The 23,730-nt window shown below is 44.2% G+C and overlaps 1 protein-coding gene across 1 annotated transcript in view; it reads left to right on the plus strand.

The window, feature by feature from the left end:
* LOC122944155 (tenascin-like) overlaps positions 1-23,730 on the plus strand; it is a 76,455-nt gene that overhangs the window by 40,715 nt on the left and 12,010 nt on the right. Inside the window, 6 exon segments of the mRNA XM_044302385.1 lie at positions 15,792-16,055; positions 16,604-16,734; positions 17,965-18,097; positions 19,805-19,956; positions 21,187-21,283; positions 21,885-22,049. Coding sequence (XP_044158320.1) covers positions 15,792-16,055; positions 16,604-16,734; positions 17,965-18,097; positions 19,805-19,956; positions 21,187-21,283; positions 21,885-22,049 — 942 coding nt within the window.

The following is a 23,730-nucleotide window of genomic DNA, read 5'->3' on the forward strand; positions in this document are numbered from 1 at the left end:
TGTGACATCACTGTGTTTATTATCCCTCTACTGTGACATCACTGTGTTTATTATCCCTGTACTGTGACATCACTGTGTTTATTATCCCTGTGCTGTGACATCACTGTGTTTATTATCCCTGTGCTGTGACATCACTGTGTTTATTATCCCTGTGCTGTGACATCACTGTGTTTATTATCCCTGTGCTGTGACATCACTGTGTTTATTATCCCTGTGCTGTGACATCACTGTGTTTATTATCCCTGTACTGTGACATCACTGTGTTTATTATCCCTGTGCCGTGACATCACTAAGCTTATTATCCATGCACTGTGACATCACTATGTTTATTGTCCTGGTACTGTGACATCACTATGTTTATTATCCCTGTACTGTGACATCACTGTGTTTATTATCCCTGTACTGTGACATCACTGTGTTTAAATAGGTCGTCTCACTTCAGCAAATAGCCTTTGTTATGTAGAGGAAGTTAATACAAGGCACTTACTAATGTATTGTTAGTATCCATATTGCTTCCTTTGGTGACTGCAGGGGCGTTGCAAGGGTCTCAAAAGATCCAGGGCCCAAGCACCAATGAATATGGCCCAAGTTGAACAACCGCACCCCCCCCCCCTTCTGCAAACACTAGCACTGAAGACATTTTCCTGTACTCGCTATACAGCAGCACATACTTGTCACATCCAGGGCCTCCCAGGTGATGTCTCCTCTGATGTAGATCTTCTCTGTCATCATCTTCTCTATTTGGTCCAGACACTTCTCTCAGCCGCCTCGTCTCTGCAGAGTGTGACACACAGACATCTTAGCCTCCTTACTTTTCTGTACCCCCAAATACTATCCGGAAGAAAAATGAGTGCCCCCCATAGTAATAGTGCTCCTCATGGTCCCTCCAATAGTAATTCCCTTCTAGAATGCTCTCATTTGTAATACTGCCCCCTACTGGACCCAACAGTGATAATGCTCCATTAGTAGAATAGCCCTCCAGTATTAATAATACCCTCACAGAGCCCCTAGTAGAAATAAGGCCCCCTATTATTCCCCTAGTGGTAATAAAGCTCTCTACAGACCCCTCAGTAGTAATAGGGGCCCCATAGTGCTCTTAGTAGAAATAATGCAGATCCCTCCTATAGAGCCCCCAGTAGTAATAAGAACGCCTAATGTCCCCTGGATTTAAAATGACCCCACAGTGCCCCCAGTATTTATACTGCCCCCTACTGTTATAATGCTCGCCCTGAAGCGCCCCAAGTAATTATAATGCCACCTGCAGTGCCCCCTGTAGTTATATTCCTCCTTTTAGTGTCTTTAGAAATTATAATTCTTCAACATCTCCGCCATACAGTCCCATGTAAATAACACTCTTTCCCTCCCTCCGCCATAGAGTCCCATATAAATACCATCACATTATCTCTCCAGTCTCCTCCAATATACAATCCTATGTAAATAACATCCCTCTCTATCTACAGCCCCCTTCAAAATACAGTCCCATGTAAATAACATCACACCATCTCTCCTGCCCCGTCCAACATACAGTCCCATGTAAATAACATCCCATGTAAATAACATGTAAATAACATCACCCCCTCCTCAGCCGCCTTCAACATACAGTCCCATGTAAATAACATCACCTCCTTAACATTCAATCCCATGAAAATAATATTACTCCCTCCCACAGCTGCCTTCAACATGCAGTCCCATATAAATAACATTACCCCTCAACATACAGTCCCATGTAAATACTATCACCCTACCCCAGCCACTTCCAAATTTCAGTCCCATGTAATTAACATCACTCCACCTCACTGTCACATGTAAATAAATTCCCTCCCTTCAGCCCTAACATACAGTCCCAGTTAAATAACTACAACTCCCAACATTGCTCTACCTCTCCACATATAGCAGATCTCCCCTCAGCCTCTTACCAGGGCTTCTCTTCACTGCTGAGCTGTCCTCTCCTGCACTGGTCACATGATGGTGACATCATCCCAGGTCCTTTTCAGCTACTGCATTTAGAACTGATCACATGACCAGTGATGGCCAGTTCGAAGTGTTCGCTGACGAACACATGCGATCTGCCATCTTTATTCCCAAGCCCGGCGATGCAGAGGTAAGTCCTTACCTGTGCCTGCGCCGTGAACCGCTCTGAAACATATGCGGTCACCTGGAGCAGGCAGTTTCCGAGAACAGCCCGATGAAGGCTGTTTTAGGAACTGCCTGCTCCTGGTGACTGCATGTGTTTCAGAGCGGTTCGCGGCGCAGGCACAGGTAAGGACTTACCTCTGCATCGCCGGACTTGGGAATAAAGATGGCAGATCGCATGTGTTCGTCGGCGAACACTGCGAACTGGCCATCACTGCACATGACCTGAGAGGTCATCACAGGTCCTTCAACTCTTGCAGGGCATTAGATTCAATTGTATTTCCGTCCTGAGGAAGGCAATACAGTTATATCTAACAGGCAGGCAGGACATTCGGGATCTGGGACAAAACATCAGGGGCCCAGGCCCTAAATGTTTTGACCTAGCAATGCCCCTGGCTGGCTGAATAAATTTTTCCATCCCATTATACACTCATTTCCATGGTTACGACCACCCTGAAATCCAGCAGAGGTGGTCGTGCTTGCATATTATAGGAAAAAGCTCTGGCTTCTCTGGTGGTCAGGTCCGTGGGAGAGGGCATAGCCCAGTGCTTTTTCCTATAGTGTGCAAACACGGCCACCACTGCTGGATTGCTAGGTGGTCATAACCATGGAAACAAGCAGTGTATATTGTGAATCCAGCCAGCAAAGGAAACAATATGGACAATCACAATACATTAGTAAGTGCCTTGTATTAACTTCCTCTACATAATAAAGGCTATTTGCAGAAGTGAGACAACCCCTTTAATAACCCTGTACTGTGACGTTACTGTGTTTATTATCCCTGTACTGTGATATCACTGTGTGTATTATCCCTGTGTCAGCCGAGAGCAAGGCAGGTAGCTTGGGCTCCGCAAACAGAAAAGAACACACACGCAGTGGTCAAGTTCAATAAAAATGCATTTACTACAAGTTAATAAAGGCAAGTTAAAGGGGAAAGAGCAGGGAGAAGGACAAGCAAAATACACAGTATAGTATGAACAATTCAAGGCAGGTTCTGCAATAGTTTCCACTTTTGCTACGTCCGTTTCTGCAGTATGGACACTGAATGAACAATATTCCCAAAACTATCCCTAACTTCACAGTTGGGTGCTCATCCCCCTTTCTCCCTGTGGTCCAGGTGGACCGCTTACAGTCCGTAGAAGCAGTGGGGCCCAATTTCATTCCTTTCTTTGATGGCGAAGCGCCCTCTCCTCACGGTTATCACAATATCCGAAGCAATTAAATCCACAGCAGGCAGGGAAACAAATGGATGCAATGGAGTCTAACAGCAGATATCACTCAGCACACTGACAGTCCTGCAGAGTCAGTACACTGAGGTGTAAACTGGGGTTTTGCAGTTACTGTCCGGTACTTCAGCAGCACTGCGAGTCTCTAACTTTGGTGGCAATATTCACAGGAAAAATATCGGTTTCACTGATTAGCCACTGAGCACACTCCCTTCAGCGTGGCTCCACTAAATGTACCAAATACCCAGTTGTAGAATGGACCTGATTGTTATAGGCCCACACCATCTCAGACAAGAACTGAGGCCACTGTAACTTCTTGTCTTCCTCCAGAGTCCGCAACATCTGTAGCAGAGTTCGGTTGAATCTTTCACAGGCCCCATTTCCTTGGAGATGGTATGGAGTTGTGTGCGACTTCTTTATCCCGTAGATACCTGTCCCTCAAAGCAGGTGCCCTGGTCGGAGTGGATGCCTTGGGGACACCCATACACTGGAATTAAATCTTGCCACAGAGCCTGAGCCACTGACTCAGCTATCTGGTCCTTGGTGGTGGTCACCACCGCAAATTTGGTGAAGTGGTCCACCATAACGAGGCAATACTGGTGTCCGCTGTTGGATGGGCCCACCATTAGATAGTCTATCATGATGATTTCCAAAGGTTCCTGGGTCACTATGGTTTGCAGGGGAGCTCTCTGTTCTATTGCCTTATGGATCTCGCAAGTTCGACAGCTGTGGCATACTTCTTTGACCATTTGACGGAGACCATGGCATTATAAATCATGATAAAGCTGTGCGCTCCTGCAAGTCCAGAGCAGAGGATCACACTCACACATGGAGCGTGATTCCCGCAATGGACTCGCTCGTGTGAAACAGCCCTAACCAACAAGAGGTCTTCTCATGACCAAAATGTCCATTCTTATTATGACCTCAACCGCCAATGAGTGAGCCAATTGACTAGGCACCACAATTTGGTATCGAATGTCGATTTCAGAAAGTAGATAGACCTTTCGGCATAGCACTTCATTTTTCATCTCCAACTTCTCCCACTGACTCAGGACTGATAATATCTCACGTGTCAGTCGTTCTCTTTCCTCTCTACAGGGCTTCTTGCCTTCCTCAACACACTTGATCATCTGTGCCAGCCCCTCATGAGCCCACTGTATCTGTGCCCATTCCTGTTGTGAGGGGCCAAAGAAAGGAGCCATTTCAGTCCCTTTCATCTCACACTTAGTAGCGGCGACCAAGGCCTTTGAAAATCTGCAGAAGTCAGGCACCTTCACATGCTCTAACTCATGATCCACGTCTCTGGTGGGGGGTCTGGGCAGTTACCCTAGAAAGTCCTTCGGCATTCTGGTTCTCAATCTTGGACCGATACTTAATGCGATAATTGAACTTAGACATTCAAACTATCCACCTCTTTTATAAATCCCAGAGCTTGGCATTTTCCAGGTGAGCTAGTGGGTTGTTGTCAGTCCCGGTCAAATACTCCGAGAATTTCTCAGTCATGGCCCATACGAGTGCCAACAGCTCCAACTCAAATGAACTATAATTTTTGGGATTTCTTTCAGAATCCCACAAAGACCGGCTGGCGTACGCTATGACATGCTCCAGGCCATCCTGAAAATGGGAAAGCACTGCTCTGAGACCATACAGGCTTGCATCCGTATATAGCTGGAATGGCAAGTGGCAATCAGCATACGCCAAGATTGGGGTCATTGTGAAAGCATCCTTTAAGGCCCGGAAGGCTTGTTCCTGTTCAGGTCCCCATTTCACGGACCAGTTCTTAAGACCACCGGATGTGCCTCATAGGAGAGCATTAAGTGGTGCTGCTACCCTGGCTAAATCCTTAAAGAACCGTCTATAGTAACCGGCTACTCTAAGGAATGCCCTCACTTATCGCAGGGTAGTCATGTCGGCCATTTTTGAACAGCCTCTATCTTGTCCCTCGACGGTCTCACCCCTTCTCCTGATACGTGATGACCCAATTCATCAATTTCAGATTGGAAAAACCAACATTTACTGGGTTTCAATTTGAGCCAGTGTTCCCGCAATCATTGAAATACTTGCCCCAACTGGCGGAGATGGTCTTCAAAAGTCGCAGAATACACTATAATGTCATCCAAGTAGATAAGAGTGAACTCAAAGTTGAAGTCACCGAGACATTTCTCCATCATTCGCTGAAACGACACAATGCCTTTCTTCCCTGGATCTTGACCACATAACCGGACATTCATCCAGGCCACCCCCACCACTGGGACTGGTAGCTGGTAAGCTGCGATCACTCGTACAATGTATGGGGATCATATTCCACATGTTGCCGAAAGTACCATTCATAACAGTCTCTACTCAGGGTCGTTACTTGTGAACTTGCAGCGCTTAGGTCCTCATCAGGGCATTCTCCCCACATAGTCTCCTTCTCAGTCTCCCCTACTACATGCCCTACAGCCGCAGGGGACTTCAGTTTTAACGGCGGTCTCTCATAAGCTTGTCTCTGCTCTTGACATCTAGCAGCAACGTGGCCCATCCATCCACACTCCCAGCAGTGTATCTCCCGTTGCTCTCACCATCGGTTCGGGCCCCTTTGGTTTCTCCTGAGCGCTGTACTAAATTATTTGGACCCCTTCGGTAGGTCCTGTCCTCATCCCTTCAGCGGGGTTGTGGGTGATTCTGACCTTCTTGGTGTGGACGGCCTGCCGCTTTCGTCTCTACAGTCGTGGCCAAAAGTTTTGAGAATTACATAAATATTGGAAATTGGAAAAGTTGCTGCTTAAGTTTTTATAATAGCAATTTGCATATACTCCAGAATGTTATGAAGAGTGATTAGATGAATTGCATAGTCCTTCTTTGCCATGAAAATTACTTCATCCCAAAAAAAACTTTCCACTGCATTTCATTGCTGTCATTAAAGGACCTGCTGAGATCATTTCAGTAATCGTCTTGTTAACTCAGGTGAGAATGTTGACGAGCACAAGGCCAGAGATCATTATGTCAGGCTGATTGGGTTAAAATGGCAGACTTGACCTGTTAAAAGGAGGGTGATGCTTGAAATCATTGTTCTTCCATTGTTAACCATGGTGACCTGCAAAGAAACGCGTGCAGCCATCATTGCGTTGCATAAAAATTGCTGGCAAGGATATTGTGGCTACTAAGATTGCACCTCAATCAAGAATTTATAGGATCATCAAGAACTTCAAGGAAAGAGGTTCAATTCTTGTTAAGAAGGCTTCAGGGCGTCCAAGAAAGTCCAGCAAGCGCCAGGATCGTCTCCTAAAGAGGATTCAACTGCGGGATCGGAGTGCCACCAGTGCAGAGCTTGCTCAGGAATGGCAGCAGGCAGGTGTGAGCGCATCTGCACGTACACTTTTGGAAGATGGCCTGGTGTCAAGAAGGGCAGCAAAGAAGCCACTTCTCTCCAAAAAAAACATCAGGGACAGATTGATCTTCTGCAGAAAATATGGTAAATGGACTGTTGAGGACTGGGGCAAAGTCATATTCTCTGATGAAGCCTCTTTCCGATTGTTTGGGGCATCAGGAAAAAGGCTTGTTCCGGAGAAGAAAAGGTGAGCGCTACCATCAGTCCTGTGTCATGCCAACAGTAAAGCATCCTGAGACCATTCATGTGGGGGGGTTGCTTCTCATCCAAGGGAGTCGGCTCACTCACAATTTTGCCCAAAAACACAGCCATGAATAAAGAATGGTACCAAAACACCCTCCAACAGCAACTTCTTCCAACAATCCAACAACAGTTTGGTGAAGAACAATACATTTTCCAGCACGATGGAGCACCGTGCCATAAGGCAAAAGTGATAACTAAGTGGCTCGGGGACCAAAACGTTGACATTTTGGGTCCATGGCCTGGAAACTCCCCAGATCTTAATCCCATTGAGAACTTGTGGTCAATCCTCAAGAGGCAGGGTGGACAAACAAAAACCCACTAATTCTGACAAACTCCAAGAAGTGATTATGAAAGAATGGGTTGCTATCAGTCAGGAATTGTCCCAGAAGTTGATTGAGAGCATGCCCAGTCGGATTGCAGAGGTCCTGAAAAAGAAGGGCCAACACTGCAAATACTGACTCTTTGCATAAATGTCATGTAATTGTCGATAAAAGCCTTTGAAACGTATGAAGTGCGTGTAATTATATTTCACTACATCACAGAAACAACTGAAACAAAGATCTAAAAGCAGTTTAGCAGCAAACTTTGTGAAAACTAATATTTGTGTCATTCTCAAAACTTTTGGCCACGACTGTAGTTTTCTGGAATTCTGCTATTTATCTAGTTTGCAGGTGTTCCATTTGCTCCTGCAATTTCTGCATTACTGTGAGAATTTCTTTAATCATCCCTTTTTCTACTGTTTCTGAGCCAGAGCTAGCCCCCTGCGGCAAAAATCGAGAGCAAGGCAGGTAGCTTGGTCTCCGCAACCAGAAAAGAACGCACACGCAGTGGTCAAGTTCAATAAAAATGCATTTACTACAAGTTAATAAAGGCAAGTTAAAGGGGAAAGAGCAGGGAGAAGGACAAGCAAAATACACAGTATAGTATGAACAATTCAAGGCAGGTTCTGCAATAGTTTCTACTTTTGCTATGTCTGTTTCTGCAGTATGGACACTGAATGAACAATATTCCCAAAACTATCCCTAACTTCACAGTTGGGTGAGCATCCCCCTTTCTCCCTGTGGTCCAGGCGGACCGCTTACTGTCCGTAGAAGCGTGCGCCCTTCAATGTGGCTCCACTAAACACACTGTCTCTTTACAATCCGTCCGCCTCTGGACTGAAATGCATACGGCTTGGCCGCACAGGAAAGTTCTCCAGTATCTCCACACTCCCAATACAGCACAGACGCCTGTCTTTTCTCTTGCCAAGATGGCTGCTGTTCTCTGTCGTGTCACAGCCTGCTTCTCTTCTCACACACTGCAAAACAGGCAGGCTGTCATCATCATTGGAGGTGTGTCACTCCAGCATATAGTACAATAGCTGCTGTCTTAAAGGACCAGAAGCACAGAAACACATAGACATTTAACTTTACAACAGTTTACACAGACTAATGAAACTTGGGACATCATTGGGCTGTTTCTTACACCTGTACTGTGACATCACTGTGTGTATTATCCCTGTACTGTGACATCACTGTGTTTATTATCTCTGTACTGTGACATCACTGTGTGTATTATCCCTGTGCTGTGACATCACAGTGTTTATTATCCCTGTACTGTGACATCACTGTGTGTATTATCCCTGTGCTGTGACATCATAGTGTTTATTATCCCTGTACTGTGACATCACTGTGTGTGTTATTTCTGTACAGTGACATCACTGTGTGTATTATTCCTGTACTGTGACATCACTGTGTTTATTATCCCTGTACTGTGACATCACTGTGTGTATTATTCCTGTACTGTGACATCACTGTGTGTATTATCCCTGTACTGTGACATCACTGTGTTTATTATCTATGCACTGTGACATCACTGTGTTTATTATCCCTGTACTGTGACATCACTGTGTTTATTATCTCTGTACTGTGACATCACTGTGTGTGTTATTCTTGTGCTGTCACATTACTGTGTGTATTATCCCTGTACTGTGACATTACTGTATTTATTATCTCTGTACTGTGACATCATTGTGTGTATTATCCCTGTACTGTGACATCACTGTGTGTATTATCCCTGTACTGTGACATCACTGTGTGTATTATCCCTGTGCTGTGACATCACAGTGTTTATTATCCCTGTACTGTAACATCACTGTGTGTGTTATTTCTGTACTGTGACATCACTGTGTTTATTATCTCTGTGCTGTGACATCACTGTGTTTATTATCCCTGTGCTGTGACATCACTGTGTTTATTATCTCTGTACTGTGACATCACTGTGTTGATTATCTCTGTACTGTGACATCACTGTGTTTATTATCCCTGTACTGTGACATCACAGTGTGTATTATTCCTGTACTGTGACATCACTGTATTTATTATCCCTGTACTGTAACATCACTGTGTGTTATTTCTGTACTGTGACATCACTGTGTGTGTTATTCTTGTGCTGTGACATCACTGTATTTATTATCCCTGTACTGTGACATCGCTGTGTTTATTATCCCTGTACTGTGACATCACTGTGTGTATTATCCCTGTACTGTGACATCACTGTGTGTATTAGTTCTGTACTGTAACATCACTGTGTGTGTTATTTCTGTACTATGACATCACCGTGCTTGTAATCCTTGTGCTGTGACATCATCTCTGTGTTTATTATCCAGATTCTGTGACATAACTTTAAAGGGGTTGTCTGGGTTCAGAGCTGAACCTGGACACAACCCGATCTGCACTTGTTCACTATGAATGAGTAGAGCATCAGGGCTTTTCATGCTCCGATGCCCCCCCCCCCCCCTACACTTGCCCTGTGCTGAATTTTCTTGAGATCCGTTAACATACCGGGCTCTCCATGGGTATCCTAGATTTTTCAGGCTAGGGCAACACTAAAGCCTGCCCATTAGAGCCGGTGATGTCACTGGGAACACTGCTAGGCGGAAGCCTCTGCCTAGCAGTGTCCAAATGTAAACAAACAGCCCTATCCCTGTGTGACTCAGCGCTCCAGTGCTGCACACATTCATGGTGAATGAGTGACGATCAAGTTGTTTCCGGGTTCAGTTCTGAACCCGAACAACCCCTTTAAGTATTATTCTTCTGCAGCGACATCACTGTGTGCATTTTAGTGGTTACAGAGTTTGCAGTTGCACCTGGGAAATGATGCCTGAGGTGGCTCCATGGTTTGTACAGATGAAAGGTCAATATCACACCCTATAACTAAAAACCCTTGGCGAGTTTGAAATGGCTGAGTGAGGATGTTTGGAATTAAATGTCTTTGGTTCTGGAGTACTTACCTTTCTTTTTTATGCACTTAGTGCCCCATGAGTTTTATACACCTACCTCAGAAATGACCTCTTTGTCCCATTGCGTGACCATTAAAGCCACCTCCTGGTGGCTGTGACTGAAGTGACACTATGGCGACCCACACATTATAGATCATATGCATGAACTATAAAAAACACTTTCCAATATCGCCTTCAACGGGCTCTTTGGATCTGACCGTGTCCGGTAATTATGAAGTCGTTTCTTTACTCGCGCAATCCTTTGCTGACTTCGTCAGTGATTTATTTGCGCAATCACTAAACGACGTGAACGCTCATTCAATCAGTTGATCAAACAAGCACTTCATGACACAGGCAATCATTCCCGTCGTTGACAGTGGTTCCTGAATGCCTTCGCCATTCTAATCAGTATACACGCTGGATATTTATATTACGACCTGTCACACACTCTCTGAGCAAGTGTCACCGATGAATATTACATGAGGAAGCCGCGAGACGTTAAATACGACATTTACACTCCTCCGTGTACAAATTATAGCGCAGCCGCCACACGGACATACATTTATTTTTTATCTATCCTTTCATGTAAATTTAGATGGGATCTTCGGAGGGCTATGATTTCCGGCTTCTCTGTGATTCTTCATTAAACAGTACTGTTTACCCGGCGAGCTCCACATGAAAATGCCTTATTTGCAATATCTATCTCAGGGCACACAAGTACTCATGGGTATCGTAGCGTCTATATCAGCAGCAGGCTGCCTTGTACATCACTCAGATAAATATCGCTTATTCGGCAGTCTTGTACAATTTCATTATTTGCGTTTTCCCATCTCTGGCATCAACCTCCATCCATAAATCCTTGAATTATGTATCTTTTAACCCCATCTGCGAAGCAATAGTTTATGCTCGGTGCAGCGAGATTTCTCCCTGGTGCTAAACAATCCTAATTATTTTCTTTTATATACTCCAGGCTGGCGCGTAAATATCACTTGCAATGATTAATTTAATTAAGAAAACTTGTGCATAATAAAGCAAGTGAGTTATAATAGGCGGGAAGTGCTGCAGAGGAGTGCGTGATGCTAGACTGGGCTGTTCTGGGATAAAGCATGGAAATTGCCGAAAGAGGATCTGTCATCTTTGTGACAACTTCTCATTGTGTTCTTTTGTCATGAAATGGATGTTGAAAGAGTGAAGGGAAAGCAGATTTACTTCCATTTCTTGGGTCCCACTTGGGAGACGGATTGATAAAAGGAACATTGAGAATAGTAATTGTGTTCTGAGCCGTGCCCATTTGGTATGCCGCATTCTCTGCTCGCTGTAACGTGGTAGCGTTGTACCGTGCAGTAACTAGAGGGTGCCCCCATTCTTTACTTGGGAAACACTGGTATTGGAGGTAGCTGAGGTGCCCTTGATGTTAAGTGTTGGTCTGGGTACAAGGCAGGAGGGCAGGTGCAGTGGCCGGCAACTGGTGGAATCAGTAAGTTGGCCAGTTGGTATCAATTAATAAGTCTCTTTGCTAAAGTGCAGGATAGGAATAGTAGTACATTCAACAGTAACAAGGCACAGCTCCAAAGCAGTACAGTCCTTCCCTAATAGCAGTGCATGGATGGTAGCAATATTAGGGGTCGTAATACTCCTTCTCTATCCCTCTATAAAGTCTCTACGCAGAACCTTAGGGATGCAGTCAGGTACTTGTTAGCTGCTTCTGCAAATTCTCAGGCAGATTTCAGGCACAGCTGGCCAAAGTGTCTCCAAGTAGGTAAGGGTGCATCAGCAATGTTCCTTCCCATAGAAATAAGGTCTCGCTGCCATAAACGTGCACAATACCTTGCTGACTGACTCCAATGCATGGCTTTTAAAATTTTTGACCTTTTCAACTTCCTTCTTTATGGAGCACCTTTAATGATAAAGTTGCTTCCTTGGCTGTAGAAGTCTCAGAGATGAAAGTTCTCTGAGCTTGGGCCTAGCTTGCACATGTAGGTCCTCACAATAGCACAGCTAGACTCTAAGGCCCCTTTCACGCGGGCAAGAATTCGGTGCGGGTGCAATGCGTGAGATGAACGCATTGCACCCCACTGAATCCGGACCCATTCACTTCCAGGGGGCTGTGCATACAAGCTGTGATTTTCACGCATCACTTGTGCGTTGCGTGAAAATCGCAGAAAGCTCTATATTGTGCGGTTTTTATGCAACGCAGGCCCCATAGAAGTGAATGAGGCTGCGTGAAAATCGCAAGCATCCGCAAGCAAGTGCGTATGCGGTGCGATTTTAACGCATGATTGCTAGGAGACGATTGGGATGGGGACCTGATCTTTATTATTTTCCCTTATAACATGGTTATAAGGGAAAATAATAGCATTCTTAATACAGAATGCTTAGTAAAATAGTGAAATAAAAAACTATTAATAAACTCCCCTTAATCTACTTGAACGCTCAGCCTGGCATGTCTTCTTTCTTTTTTAATGAAAAGAACCTGTGGTGACGTCACTGCGATCATCACATGGTCCATCACCATGGTGATGGACCATGTGACGGACCATGTGATGAGCGCAGTGATGTCATCAAAGGTCCTTTAGCCAGGTCCTGAAGAAAGTAGAAAGAAGAGTAGATCCGCTACGCGATCAAGTGGATGGGGTTTTGTTAAATTAGTTTATTATTTTTAACCCCTAAATTGACATTTTACTAAGCATTCTGTATTAAGAATGCTATTAATTTCCCTTATAACCATGTTATAAGGGAAAATAATAAAATCTACACAACACCTAACCCAAACCTGAACTTCTGTGGAGAAGTCCAGGTTCGGGTCTGGGTACCAAACATGCAGATTTTTCTCACACACGTGCAAAACACATTAAAACGCTTTGCACTCGCGCGGAAAAATCACACATTTTCCCGCAACGCACCCGCATCTTTACCCGCAACGCACCCGCCATGCCCGTGGGAAAGAGGCCTAAAACTAACAGGAAACACTTGACCCCATGTGTTCTTCACGTTCTTCAACCCAGGATAGAAGGATAGGTAAAAGGAACATCGAGAATGGTAATTGTCTCCTGAGTTGTGCCCATTCCTTCCGCTGCTTCCCACTTTATCACACAAAGCTATGTTATCCTAGCTCTAGTTGTTCAAAGTTACTAAAGCCCCCATAAACATTTTGGTTTTGCTGGCCAAACTGCACCATTTATTAGTTGTAGTGGCCAAGAGTCTAATGTGTATGGCCCCACCACCCTCCTTGACTTTCCTAAATAGGTGGTGATGGGGAAAAAAAGGACTGGGTGCTTTGAATGTTAACACCCTTTCCTTTTGTTCTCCCAGGACATAAGTTGCCACCAGAAGTGTCTGGCAGTGGTTTTCTCCTTCCTTCCCATTGAAATCACATGTATGTATAAGGTGGGAGCCTAGAAAGCTAGCTGAGCCAACAGTTATTAAACGTGTATGGAGACCTTTAGCCAAGGACCCCTTACTCAAACAAATTATATTAAAGTGCCCCCAAAGCAAAGATCCTACACTGTGCTGCCTATTAACAACACAGCATGAGTGCAATTTGAGTGCCCCCCCCCCACAGACATGACATGTAACCCTGCAAGTGCAGCGAGCCCTTAAAGAGCCAGAATGGAGGATCAAAGTGGTAGTGGCTCTGACTTTAGGATGTGTCACAGTGGTTGCCCTCAGGCCATTGCTCCCTAGGACTGGTGCAGTGAAAGGAGGGCACATCCTTTCTTCCTTCAGGGAACTTCCTATAGTTGGGGTCCTGCCTAATAGCAGTTTTGGGTGCCCTTGATGTTGGTGGCTGTTTGGGTACCTGGCAGGAGGTCTAGTAGCGCAATGACCAGTGTATGGTGTGGTAGGAGTCAGGAAACCAGACCACAGGTAGAAGAATAAAGGTCTCTTTTTACTTGAGTGCAAAATATGAGTTTTAGTACATCCAACAACAGTCTGGGAACAGTGCAAATCCTTTTGCTAGATGGTGAAATATGGAGGCTGGCAAAGTGGCAAATAATGGCACTCTTGATATGCTATCTTGCTAAAGTCTCTCTCTCTAGAATCTCTGGCTGGTAACTGTAATCTGGCAATTGTGGCTGTAATGTCTACTGCGGGGTACAAGTCTTTAGAGGCAAGCCTGGCCAGGATGTTGTTAATTGTTATGGTGTTGTCTTAACAGTAGACCCTCACAAGCAGCAAAGTCTGGTTAGCTGTAATTGCAGGTTACTTTGGTGTCTCCTATGCTTTAGCTACACACATTCCAAGTTCTTGTCTTTCTTTCTCTCTCTTGCTCTTTCTGTAGCAAAAGTAGAAACTTACAGAGATCGGTTAGTCTCTGGATCCTGAGATCTAAGGAGTAAGAGCGCATGGGCTTGCTTCCTCACTCCTCACTTACTCATTAGACACTCTCCACTAGTCTTCACCTCTATACAGGAAGTTGGACCAGCCCTCTCCTGCCAGAGGGGAGCAACAGGGTGATTAACCCTGTCCCTGCCAACCATACCATTTCATGCTGCGTGTACATTACATAACACAACATTACATACACAACATTACATAAACCATTTGCAGATGCCCCCTTGTACTGGGGTACTGTAAAAGTACCAAAGTTTGAGAAAGTGGCAACACAATTTCTGCATGTAGAGGAAAGGAAGAGGCTCCATAGTCAAAAGTTGCAGTTCTTCCTTGTAGTCAATTGTGGCCATAGAGGCAATAAGCAGCCTGTCTCTTCATGGGTGACATTACTGAGCGTGACATACACTTTACATTTTCATGTCTCTATAATGAACTAGATTCACTGTAAGGATATCCGATTACACCATTAAAGTACATGCCTGGCCTATCAAAATGTGTTCGTTCTCTAAGGGCTGTGGTAGATTAGCATCGTCCATGTACCTGTCAGATTTATTCTCCTCCAACATCCAACATCTCATTGGTATTTGCATGTGAATCCTCTTGCCAACACACATGTGGATGTACAATGCCGATATCTGGAAATCATCGCCTTCTGAACGTAGCCTTGAAGTAAAAAGTAAGATAATGCAGATATACGTTCTGTCTTGTCTATGGATATTGTATAAATGGAAATTTAATAAAAATTTAAGTGACTGTGTATCAGAAGTTCATTATCATGCTGCCCAGATATGATTAGTTATATTAGCTTTACGACAAGTAAATCCTATAGTTAAAGAACCAATCATTCGCACCATATTTATAGTGCAGGTTCTTATGTGCTTTTTCATATCAAGCATATTTTTATGTCCTTTTTGATTCAAGACAAGACTCGTAAAAAAAGTACTGCAATTTTTATGAAACGAGGTGGAAAATGAAAGCTTTAATCGGTATTCATGGTGGTAATTCAGGTATAAAGGCTGCTGCATTTCAAAAGGTGTATGAAAGACACTGAAATAATATTTCGGAACACATTTACAAGCAGAAGAAAGCAGTAATAGTCAGTCCACTGCATGGCAGGAGACCAGCATGGTGTTTGTGATCAGATTTTCTAATTTTATGGAATAATAAAAATGTATAATGCTGTAATATATGACTGAAGGGACTAATAATGGGCAAATATCTTTAGGAATTGATGGTCCTAAAAACCTGGTGGCTACAGACGTGGGTGAAGACACAGCCAGCTTGTCCTGGGAGGCTGCCCAATCTCAGATAGATCGCTATATCTTAACATATGCATCAGTTGATGGACACAGGGAGGAGATGGCAGTGAGCAAGGAGAAGACCAGTACTTTCTTGACAGGCCTTACTCCCGGTATCGAGTATATATTCAACGTATGGGCAGAAAAAGGAAACAAGAGGAGTAAGAGAGCCACCGTGTCAGCCACGACAGGTGAGGTTGGACTTGTTTCAGATAAGTAATAGATAACCAAAAACTTACAGTTTGTTGTAGAATCGGGGTAAAGTTCCCAAAACATATTTCAAAGGAGCTTTCACCATTGAGTCATTCTAAACCCTATGTTATTATTACATTGTATGTTTGCCAGGATTACCACATTTCTCATTTTTAAACACACGGTAAGCCCTGCCTTTTCATGTATTAGTTATGACCCCTTAACGGCCCTTGCATCATGAAAACTGCACATGAACTCCACCCTTCAGACCCCAAAACCCTTCAGAGAAGACCCAAGCACTCACACCAAGAACTTCCCTCTGACTGACCTGGCCCATAACATAGACTTGACAGGGAGGCAGACTATCTAAGCACTTCCAGCAAGTAGGAGAAACATCTGCCTTTCTGAGGATCCAGAAGGACTTCCAATTTCTATGACTTTTCAAGAAGTCCTGGGAGACTAGGCAAGCATGTCATAATGCAATTCCCTAATGCAACCTCTAAATGGCTTTTCATATTCTAAATTATTTTATGCATTCTCACTTTAGACATTGATGCCCCCAAAAATCTGGAGGCATCTGAAATAACACAGACAGAAACCACCTTGACTTGGACTCCTCCAGTAGCTCAAATAGATGGTTATATACTCACCTATGAGGATGCAGATGGCAACCGTCAGGTAAAGAATTTAATGGATGATCAATTGCAAATTGATTTGAAGAACATTTGTCAGCATGGTCAACCTTATTAAACCAGGCTGGTAGGGTTGATCATACTGATTAAAGCGATACCTTACCTATGTTTCTAGGTAGCAGCTTTCCCAAGAAATCACCATTTGTATTATTATGCTAATTAGCTCTTTCAAGGGGCTGGCCAGAAGGCTTGGAGCACTGCCATTTTAACCCCCCTTGCTCCTCTGTGCACTCCCCCCTCTCCTGTGATTGGCAAGTCAAGATATTTCGTCCAGCCCTGTATTTTCACGCCTACACTGATTAAACTAGGCAGTTGAGCAGTGTATTTGATGCAGCTTCCTGAGATCAATTGCCCAAGCGCCGAGTCACTGGGCCAACTCAGCACTTGCGCAGTTGATCTGATGAGCTCAGAAAGAAGCATCAGATACACTGCTCAGCCACATAGTGATATAGCTAACTGCAGGAGTGAGAATACAGGGCTAGACAAATTTTCTAGGGGAGGGGGGAGTGCATAGAAGAGATGGATGTTGGGATAGCAGTGCTCCAAGCCTTGTGGCTGGCCCCTTGGTGCTAAGAGCTAATTACCATTATAATCATTTTCCCCTCAACCAAGATTTAGTTTTTTAATTTAAATATGTACAAAGTTATGTCCAAATTAATTTCTTTATATATCTTAAAGGGGTTGTCTGGCTTATTACATTTCTTTTTTTTTTCTTTTTTTAAAAAAAAAGCTGAGAATGGCATATGCTTCCTGGTTCCCCACCAGTCTCTACTTTCTGCCTTCTGTCAACACATAGGAAATTACTGCCCAGCCAATCACTGGACGCAGCGGTGACCACCTCAATGAGATGAATGGCTGAGTGGTCATTCCCTGTGTGATCAACTAGGATCGGGAAGTAGAGATCAACAGAGAACCGGGAAGCAATGGAATGGGAGCATCGGGGATTGGTAAGGTGAATAGGACTTATTTTTATTATTTCACTTCGCCCTAAGCCTTTAATTGGTCAGACAACCCCTTTAATGGTAGTTGGAGCTCATTTTATTCTGATTCAGGACTCCAAATCTTCTGTATAGCCATAAAAAGACTGCACGGAAAAGTTTCCAGATGATCTGTTGGGAATTGGGATTCTTCCCCTCCATCATGATCACGCTGGTTCTGTAGTAGATGCTGAGATTGCAATAGTTCTGAAAAATATGAATTTATCTGTCAACTACAGGAGATTGAATTAGATGCTGCAAGCAAGAGTTTTGAGCTGAAAGGTCTCAAGAAAGGAACACAGTACACTGTATACTTGAGAGCTTACAAAGGAGAGAAAAAGAGTAGACAAGCCACCGCCACGTTCCTCACTGGTAAGGGTTAAAAAGATGAATATTGAGAACCTTTACATTTAAGATCACCATCACTGGTGCCTGGAATTCAACCGAATAAAGAAAGTTTGCAGTACTGCTTAATACCACTTGGTGGCCAAGAGAGCCTTTCTACATTATACACTGCTCGTTTCCAGGGGTTACGACCACCCTGCAATCCAGCAACAGTGGCCATGCTTGGACACTACAGGAAAGGGCGCCTCTCTGTTGGATGGGACCCGTAGGAATGCGCATAGACTGGAGTTTTTTTCCTATAGTGTGCAGGCACGATCACTGATGCTGGATTACAGCGTGGTTGTAATCTCTGGAAATGAGCGGTGTATAATGCGATGGAAAAATGAATCCAGCCAGCAAAGAAGCAATATTGACAATCACAATACATTAGTAAGTGCCTTGCATTAACTTTCTCTACATGATAAATGCCATTTGCTAAAGTGAGATGACCCCTTTAAGGGTACATAGGAGTTTGTTAACCATACTAGGGTGGTATTCTTGTATACTGTATATGGTTGTACATTTCAAGTTAGGGAGGGTTCACATCAGCGTTATGGATCCTGTTTAGGAGGCATTCCGTTTTGATCCATCATAATAAAGGTCTATGGGAATCATAAGGGATTCGTCTGGTTCCCGTTATGCAGTCGACAGGACTTTTTTATCTGTTCTGCATAACGGAAACGGGGCGGATCCGTTATGATTCCCATAGACCTCTATTATGACGGAAAACCTCTTAAAGGCTTCCGTTTTGCATTCCGTCATAATACAAGTCTATGGGCAGCAGAACGGATCTGTTCTGGTTTCAGTTAGGCAGGACTGGACACCTGCATAATGGAAACCAGGACGGATCCGTTCTGCTGCCCATAGACTTGTATTATGACGGATCAAAACGGAATGCCTCTTAAAGGATTCCGTATTGTGGATTCCGTTATTTTCCATTATAACCATGTTATATAACGAAAAGCCATAACAGAATCCATAACGCTGATGTGAACCCACCCTTAGTATGTAATGGAATACTTTTTTTTACCTTGTTATATCTACTTTTCTATTATACACCTTGGATATATCCGTTTTCGAATTGTTTGAATTTGTGAGATTGCTAAAGATGTCAATGCATTCAATTCAAATGCTGCAGGTTAAAGATATGGCTACGCTGCAATTTTGGGCTCAACACGTGCCGCAAGCCTTAGGCTGGGTTCACAGGCAAAAACCAATGATTCCCTATGGGCATGGTTCTCATCTGAGCGTTTTACAGCGCTTACAAACGCGCTGTAAAACGCCCGATGCCCCAAGAAGTGCAGGAGCTTCTTTGGGGCGTATTGTCGCGCGTACGCCTCTGCGGTCAATAGCAAAACGCGTGTACGACGCGCGTTTCCAAATATAAAAACGCCTGTAAACAGCGCTTATCGGATACGCTCAGGTGTGAACACAGCCTAAATATTGCAGTGTAGCAGGGCTGCTGAAGAAATTAATGGGGTCACAGCGCCCTGCTGGATTTTTGTGATTCATGTGTTGCGGTTGCAGCAAACGTACGAGCAGTGCTGCAACCCCATTCATTCCTATGCAGTCCTGCTACACTGTGATAAATAGACGCGTGACACTTGTTACGCCCAAAATTGCCGCGTAGCCGTACCCTAAAACGGTTAGTTGCATCCCTTGGAAGGACATGTTCATCTCTTATTTCTTTTCCAGTGACAATCATAATTACATTCCCTGTGGATTGTTCCCAAATCCGACAAGCTGGCAACAGAGAAAGTGGTATATATACCATCTATCCCGGGGGAGAGGACACAACAGGAGTCAGAGTGTATTGTGACCAGGATACAGATGGAGGTGGATGGACTGTAAGTACTCAATGGGTAAAGGGGTTGGCCCACAAAAAACATTCTGCAGTTTTCAAACCAGCCCCTGGATCTGAATACTTTGTAATTGCATGTAATGAAAAATTTAGCACAGCCACTGAGTTATTCAATAAAATGTATCTGTATAGCGCCACCTGCTGTTTGTTCTTTTCCTTATTTCTTCGTCCACCTCAGTAAGGCCTCATTCACACATACGTGGATTTTCACGGACCGCAGTCCGTGAAAACCCAGCCTGCCGTCCTGCTGAGTTCACGAGCACACAGCGTCATTGGTTGCTATGACGCCGTGCGTTTCGTGCCGCCGCCGCTGTACAATAATACACTAGTATGATCTATACGAGTGTATTACTGTACAGCGGCGGCGGCACGAAGCACTCGGTGTTATAGCAACCAATGACGTCGTGCGCTCGTGGTCCGTGAAAATCCACGTATGTGTGAATGAGGCCTAACATTGTCGAAGTGGACGCACATGCTCAGTTCCATCCTTCAACTGCCACCAGCTGTATCTACTGTTAGCAGCCATGACAGTTACAGGGAGAGATCTACAGCAGAAAGGACACAAAAACTGAGAGAGGCCACGCTCCCCTGAGAAAGGACTGTGCTGTGATAGAGAGCTGCAGCAGAAAGGACATGCCTCCTGGAAAATGACACAAACCCTAACCCTGGGTTCAGACCTGAGCGTTCGGGATGTCGCGCTCTGTATGCGCGATTATACCGGCGTTTGCAATCGCGCATACAGAGACAAGCGAACGCCCATTGTCGCGCGTTTCCGGAAGTCTATGTACGGGAACGCGCGACAAGACGCCCCAAAGAAGCTCATGTACTTCTTGGGGCGTCGGGCGTTTTACAGCGCGATCGTACGCTCTGTAAAACGCTCAGGTGAGAACCATTCCCATAGGGAAGCATTGGTTCTTGCCTGTTGAGCGTTTTACAGTGCGTAGGAACGCGCTCTAAAACGCTCAGGTCTGAACCCAGCCTCAATTGCTAGACTAAATGAAAGCTAGCAAAGTATTCGGAGCACTGAATGAGGGAAGCTCTGGTTTCATGTGAGGTCCAGGGCTGGTTCTAGCTTTCGTAGAAAGTGATTGTCATAGACATGTCATGTCTGATTTTCTTTTCAACATTAATTGTGGGATTCATTTTATTTAAGTTTATTCTCACAAATTATCTCCATTATTCTGTCATCACCTCCTTCTTTTTGTTTGACTTGTAGGTATTCCAGAGAAGGACTAATGGGAAACTTGACTTTTACCAGCGCTGGAGGACGTATGTGGAAGGATTTGGCGATCCCAGTGATGAATTCTGGCTTGGTATGTGAAATTGTACTTAAAATACAGCTCTATGGGACATGTGTACTAAAGCTACTGTATCTGCCAGTTTTCTGGTGTAGGAAATTGGCGATTTTTTTTGTGCAAAGGCATTTTGCCAAAAATGTGTGGCTTTTTTCACATTTTCTTCTTTCACTTGTTTTTTTGCTTGTTATATTTATTGAGTCGGCTTTAATTTTTTTATTTTCTATAATGCTAAATTAAAGGGGTTGTCTCGCCATGACAGCCACATTTCAGAAAGAAGGCAGCCTGGTGAGTCAGGCTTCCCGCTGTAAGCACAGGGGTAGCCTGCACCTAGTCACTCATCTCCTCTACAAGGGAAATATAGTATTATCTGGCGGGCATTTAAATGACTGACTGACCATGTAATGCATGGATGGGGCCGGGCCTGCTATAGTCGGAGGAGATCTTAATAGTCCATATGGACAGGGATAGATTTCGTGAGACAACCCCTCTAGGGATTATGCTAAGAGGATTGTTTCCACATCCACTAGAGCAGCGCCATGGGAAAACCTAATAGGAACAATTTTACAGACAGATGCCTGATTTTCGTTAATATTAATTATGTTTGTTATCTGTGCAGGTCTGGAGTGGCTTCATAAACTTACCTCTACTCCAGTCAAGTATGAGTTGCGTGTGGACCTCCGGGTTGGGGATGAGTCTGCATATGCTGTTTACAGCACCTTCAATGTAGGTACTTCTAGGGACCGATACAAACTGTTAGTTGGTGGCTACTCCGGCACAGCAGGTAAGACTGTCACTTACTAAATATATTTCTTAAAGGGGAACTTCTGTCAAAAAGGCATATTTTTATTTCAATAGTCATAGAAAACATTTATTAAATCATTTTTGTCTGTTTTACATTTTTCATTTCAGCAGTAAAAATTAAAATACATATCACGGAGAAAAACTCCTATATAGTTAGATAACCCATTGTTATTTTTTTATTGCTGCTGTAAGGGGAATATGTTATCTACTAGTATAATAGTACATTATAAGAATTTGGATAACAGTATAAGAGCTCTATTGTTCTCTTCATAGCGAGTAGGTAAAAATAAAAAAAAATTGAGATTCCAGAGCGCTCCTATTTATTAAAACAAAATAAAGTGCTATGCGGTTTAAAAGTTAACCACTCTCTTCATCAGGCACACCTCTGACTGATGAAGAGAGTGCTTCACTCTCGAAATGCGTAGCGCTGTTGTTTTATTAAATTTGTTCACTTGAAAAGCGCTCTGGAATCTCAATTTTTTTTTTTTTTACCTACCTGCAATATATCAGAACCTCAGTTTCCGTGGAGCTGCAGCCAGTTGACGTCTGGACCCTGTTCAGATCTGTACGCTCTCTGCAGAGTTCTGACAGTTTAAGGTGCATTTACACAGCCCGAGAATTGGCAGAATATCGGTAATGTCACGGAATGTGTACAGGTAACAAGGCAAAGCAACATGTATAAACGACTCGCTGGATCCAAAAACTAAGGAACCAAGGGAGACCCCTGCAGAAGACCTGGCACTTTCCCTGGCTGCTCAGCCTATGCAAAGATCCTAATGGTGGAGGTTTGCATATCCACGAACCTTGACTATAAAGCCCTGAGCACCCTACTATAGTGAGGGGACACGACCACCGGCTCCCTACACAAGACACGGAGGGAGTCAGGGTCATCTGGGATCCAGCAAACAGATATTAACATATAAAAGTACACTTAGCTTTGAAGCAAACAGGAGGACAGATCAGCGTGCACACACACTCCAGGAAGAAATATAAGCCGCCCAGAAAAGCATTCTGGGGAGGCATTTAAAGGGAAGCAATTAAGACATGACAGCTGAGAGAGGCTGACGAGAGGAGGAGCTGAATACCACAACACAGAAATTCAAGGAGGAGGTTCTGAAAGGCCTCTGTCAGAGCTTCTCAGCTGTCTGGTTGTGACAGTACCCCTCCCTCTATGAGTGGACTCCGGACACTCAGAGCCCACCTTCTCAGGATGGGACCTATGGAATGCCCTGATGAGACGAGAGGCCTTAATGTCCGTCACTGGGACCCACATCCTCTCCTCAGGACCATACCCCTCCCACTGAACAAGGTACTGAAGAGAACCGCGGACAAGACGAGAATCCACAATCCTAGAGACCTGAAATTCAAGATTCCCATCAACCATAATCGGAGGAGGAGGCAAAGGCGAGGGTACAATGGGTTGAACATAAGGTTTCAATAAGGACTTATGAAAAACATTATGGATCTTCCAAGTCTGAGGAAGATCAAGACGGTATGCAACAGGATTGATGACAGACAGGATTTTGTAAGGCCCAATAAACCTAGGACCCAACTTCCAGGAGGGAACCTTCAATTTGATATTCTTGGTAGACAACCACACCAGATCACCAACATTCAGGTCCGGACCAAGCACACGTCTCTTATCAGCCACACGCTTATAT

The sequence above is a fragment of the Bufo gargarizans genome, chromosome 7 (assembly GCF_014858855.1).
Source record: "Bufo gargarizans isolate SCDJY-AF-19 chromosome 7, ASM1485885v1, whole genome shotgun sequence".
Taxonomy (NCBI): domain Eukaryota; kingdom Metazoa; phylum Chordata; class Amphibia; order Anura; family Bufonidae; genus Bufo; species Bufo gargarizans.